At 49.9% G+C, this 4,241-nt stretch overlaps 1 protein-coding gene across 1 annotated transcript in view; it reads left to right on the top strand.

Moving 5' to 3' along the window:
* Positions 1–4,241, top strand: part of RYR1 (ryanodine receptor 1 (skeletal)) — a 179,040-nt gene that overhangs the window by 51,144 nt on the left and 123,655 nt on the right. The window contains exons 23-24 of the mRNA XM_011973401.1: positions 1,039–1,213; positions 1,376–1,584. Of these exons, the coding sequence (XP_011828791.1) occupies positions 1,039–1,213; positions 1,376–1,584 (384 nt within the window). The remainder of the gene's footprint in view (positions 1–1,038; positions 1,214–1,375; positions 1,585–4,241) is intronic.

Genomic DNA, 4,241 nt, shown 5'->3' on the forward strand with positions numbered 1-4,241 from the left:
CATCCATCCATCATCCATCCATCCAACCATCCATCATCCATCCATCCATCCATCCAACCATCCATCATCCATCCATCCATCCATCCATCCATCCATCCAACCATCCATCATCCATTCATCCATCCAACCATCCATCCATCCATCCATCCATCCATCCATCCATCCATCCAGATAACCAACCATCCATTCATCCAGCCAACATAGGGAGACACCATCTCTACAAAAAATAAAAAAAATTAGCCAGGCAAGGTAGCATGCACATATAGTCCCATCATCCATTCATCCATCCATCCATCCATCCATCCATCCATCCATCCATCCATCTGTCGTCTATCCAACTGACCAGCCAACCATGCATCCATCCATCCATTCAACCATCCATCCATCATCCATTCATCCCTCATCTGTCCAACCAACCATCCATCCATTCTTCCAGCCAACTGTCCATCCATCCATCCAACAACCGTCTGTCCGTCCAACAACCATTTATACAACCATCCTTCCCTTCCTCCATCTGTCCATCATCCATTTATCTATCCTTGCACCTACTTAGACTTTCTTCTTTCTCTGCATCAACCTAGGTAGATTCTCAACTTTCCAGTCATTCTTCTGTCCAGTCATATACTCAACTTCTCATCCATCCATCCGTCTCCTTAGCCACTCATCTATTTTGTGCACAGATATAAGCATATATAGATCTGTAGGGGGGACACTGATAGGTTCATTTTTCCTTTCCATCCCTCTGCTTACTGCTGCTTCCAGCCCCCCACTACCACTTTGGTGGTCTGCATAATGCCAGCCATGGTAACAGCAGAGAACTCAGGCAGAAGGGATGAGTGGGGAGAAAAATTCCTGTGATCATGGTTGCGAATGTGAGGAAAGATGGGGACACTGTGGGGTGACCCCTCTTCCATACCACATGCCCTGAACCTGACACTTCGAATGTCTGTCTTCATATATCTCTCCCTCCCTGCTTCCTTATCTCTCCATTTCTCTGTGTGTCTCCCCACACCATGTCTTCTCTGGCCCTCCTCACAGGGCCAGCGCTGGCACTTGGGTAGTGAACCATTTGGGCGCCCCTGGCAGCCGGGCGATGTCGTTGGCTGTATGATCGACCTCACAGAGAACACCATTATCTTCACCCTCAATGGCGAGGTCCTCATGTCTGACTCGGGCTCCGAAACAGCCTTCCGGGAGATTGAGATTGGGGACGGTGAGTGCTGAGACCCCTTCACATGCCCTTTCTTGTTTTCCTGTCTCTCCCGACCTTGCACTGCCCTTCTGCCTCCAGCTCTCCCAGCCCTACCTCCTCCCCTCGGCTCCCCCTGCCCTGCCCACCTGCCCTTACCCCTTCCCATCCATCCGCTCCCACCAGGCTTCCTGCCCGTCTGCAGCTTGGGACCTGGCCAGGTGGGTCACCTGAACCTGGGCCAGGACGTGAGCTCCCTGCGGTTCTTTGCCATCTGTGGCCTCCAGGAAGGCTTCGAGCCATTTGCCATCAACATGCAGCGCCCAGTCACCACCTGGTTCAGCAAAAGCCTGCCCCAGTTTGAGCCAGTGCCCCTTGAACACCCTCACTATGAGGTAAGGACTGAGCCCCCTCAATGCCTTCTCGTCTGCCTCCAAAGCTCCTTCTTTCCACAGTGCTCTTCCTTGAGTTTCTCTTTTCCCTCCATGTTAGCACACAAACCACGTGGAAGCAAGTGTCAGGGTAATGGGCTCGCAGGCTGTATGACTCGGGGTACAACTTTGGCAAACCATAGCTTCCTGAGGTCCAGGTGCCTCACCTATGAAACAAGAGAAACCCTGCCTGGGCAACAAGCAAAACTCCATCTCTAAAAATAAAAAATAAAATTAAGTCTAGGCACGGTAGCTCATGCCTGTAATCCCAGCACTTAAGGGGGCTGAGGCGGGAGGATCCCTTGAGCCCAGGAGTTCAAGACCAGCCTTGGCAACATAGGGACGATTTTGGAGGTCGAGACCAGCCTAGGCAACATGGTGAAACCCTGTCTCTACCAAAAATACAAAAATTAGCCAGGCATGTTGGCTCGTGCTTGAACCCAGGAGGCAGAAGTTGCAGTGAGCCAAGATCGCGTGATTGCACTCCAGCCTAGGTGACAGAGCGAGACTGTCTCAAGAAAAAAAAAAAAGAGAAGAAGAAGTCTGAGAACAAAGGGATACCCCATCTCTACAAAAAATAAAAAAATTAGCCAGGTGTGTAGTATGCACACATAGCCCCGGCTACTCAGAAGGCTGAGACTGGAGAATTGCTTGATTCCAAGAGGTCAAGGCTGCAGTGAATTAGCCAGATGTGATGGCACATGCATGTAATTCCAGCTACTTAGGGAGCCAAGGCAGGAGACTCGCTTGAACACGGGAGACGGAGGTTGCAGTAAGCCAAGATCGTGCCATTGCACTCCAGCCTGGGCAAAAAAAAAAAAAAAAGTTAAAGGCTGCAGTGAGCTGTGTTCACACCACTGCACTCCAGCCTAAGAGACAGAGCAAGACCCTATCTCACAAACAATTTTTTTTAATAAATAATTTTTAAAACTCAGGAGGTGGAGGTTGTAGTGAGCTGAGATTGCATCACTGCACTCCAGGCTGGGCGACAGAGCGAGACAAAAGGAGACAAAAAAACAAAACAAAAGGACTCTGCAAAACGAGTTTTAAGTATGGGAACGTCCAGTTGAGGTCTGAGTTTTGGAAAGGTCCCTATTGGCAGTGGATTGTAGGAGGTGAGAGTGCAGTCAGAAGGACCTTAGAGGTGGCTGGGACGGGGCAGTACTGCGGAGTGGATGCGGAGTTCCTGACACCTGCCACTACCAGATGTCCCCAGCCCAAGGCACAGCATGCTACACAGCAGTGAGAATGAATACATGGAAACACACACAGCCATGTGGACGAATCTCAGACATAATGTCGAGTAGAACAAGCCAGAGACAAGACAGCACAGGCTGTGGGATTCCATTCACAGAAAGTTCAAGAACAGGCAGAGCGGATCTGTGGTGTGCTAAGTTGGGAAATTGGTTACTATGAAAGAATAACTCAGAGACATTGTTAGTTACTTTGAATGCAAATCACAGGAGGGAGATCAGTCAGTAGACTGTCGCTAAAGAGCAAAGGCTGCTTGGATGCGGTGGCTCACGCCTATAATCTCAGCACTTTGGGAGGCCAAGGTGGGAGGATCACTTGAGCCTGGGAATTCAAGACCAGCCTGGGCAAAATAGCAAAACCCTGTCTCTACACAGAATAAACAAAATTATTCGGGCATGGTAGTATGTGCCTGTGGTCCCAGCTACTTGGGAGGCTGAAGTGTGAGGATTGTTTGAGCTCAGGATTTCGAGGCTGCAGTGAACCGTGGTTGCACCAGTACATTCCAACCCAGGTGACAGATCAAGACCTGTCTCTAAGAAAAAAGAGTGAAGGCAGAAACCAGATTTATAAGACAGAGGGGAGAAAGAGGATAGAAAAGAAACCCCTAAATAGGGAGTCTGAGAACAGGCGGGGCTCGGTGGCTCATGCCTGTAATCCCAGCACTTTGGGAGGCTGACGTGGGTGGATCACCTGAGGTCAGGAATTTGACACCAGCCTGGCCAACATGGTGAAACCCCATCTCTTCTAAAAACACAAAAAATTAACCAGGCATGGTGCCGGGCGCGTATAATCCCAGTTACTCGGGAGGCTGAGGCAGAAGAATCGCTTGAACCCAGGAGGCAGAGGTTGCAGTGAGCCAAGATTGCACCATTGCACTCCAGCCTGGGTGACAGAGCGAAACTCAGTCTCAAGAAAAAAAAAAAAAAGATTCTGAGAACAAAGAATCTTGTATGCATAGTTTTGGGGCAAATTCATTGGCTGGCAAGGAGTACCTAGGTTCATCTTGGCAACTGGTCCTTGGAGAGGTTAACCTGAGGAGGGGCATGAAAGAGAACAACTTTGTCTTTTTTTTTTTTTGAGACTAAGTCTCGCTCTGTCACCCAGGCTCGGCTCACTGCAAGCTCCGCCTCCTGGGTTCACGCCATTCTCCTGCCTCAGCCTCCGGAGTAGCTGGGACTATAGACGCCTGCCACCACACCCAGCTAATTTTTTGTATTTTTTTAGTACAGACAGGGTTTCACCGTGTTAGCCAGGATGGTCTCAATCTCCTGACCTCGTGATCCACCTGCCTCGGCCTCCCGAAGTGCTGGGATTACAGGCGTGAGCCACGGCGCCCGGCCCAAAAGAGAACAGCTGTCATTGTTTAC

This window comes from Mandrillus leucophaeus, unplaced genomic scaffold, assembly GCF_000951045.1.
Source record: "Mandrillus leucophaeus isolate KB7577 unplaced genomic scaffold, Mleu.le_1.0 Scaffold137, whole genome shotgun sequence".
Taxonomy (NCBI): Eukaryota; Metazoa; Chordata; class Mammalia; order Primates; family Cercopithecidae; genus Mandrillus; species Mandrillus leucophaeus.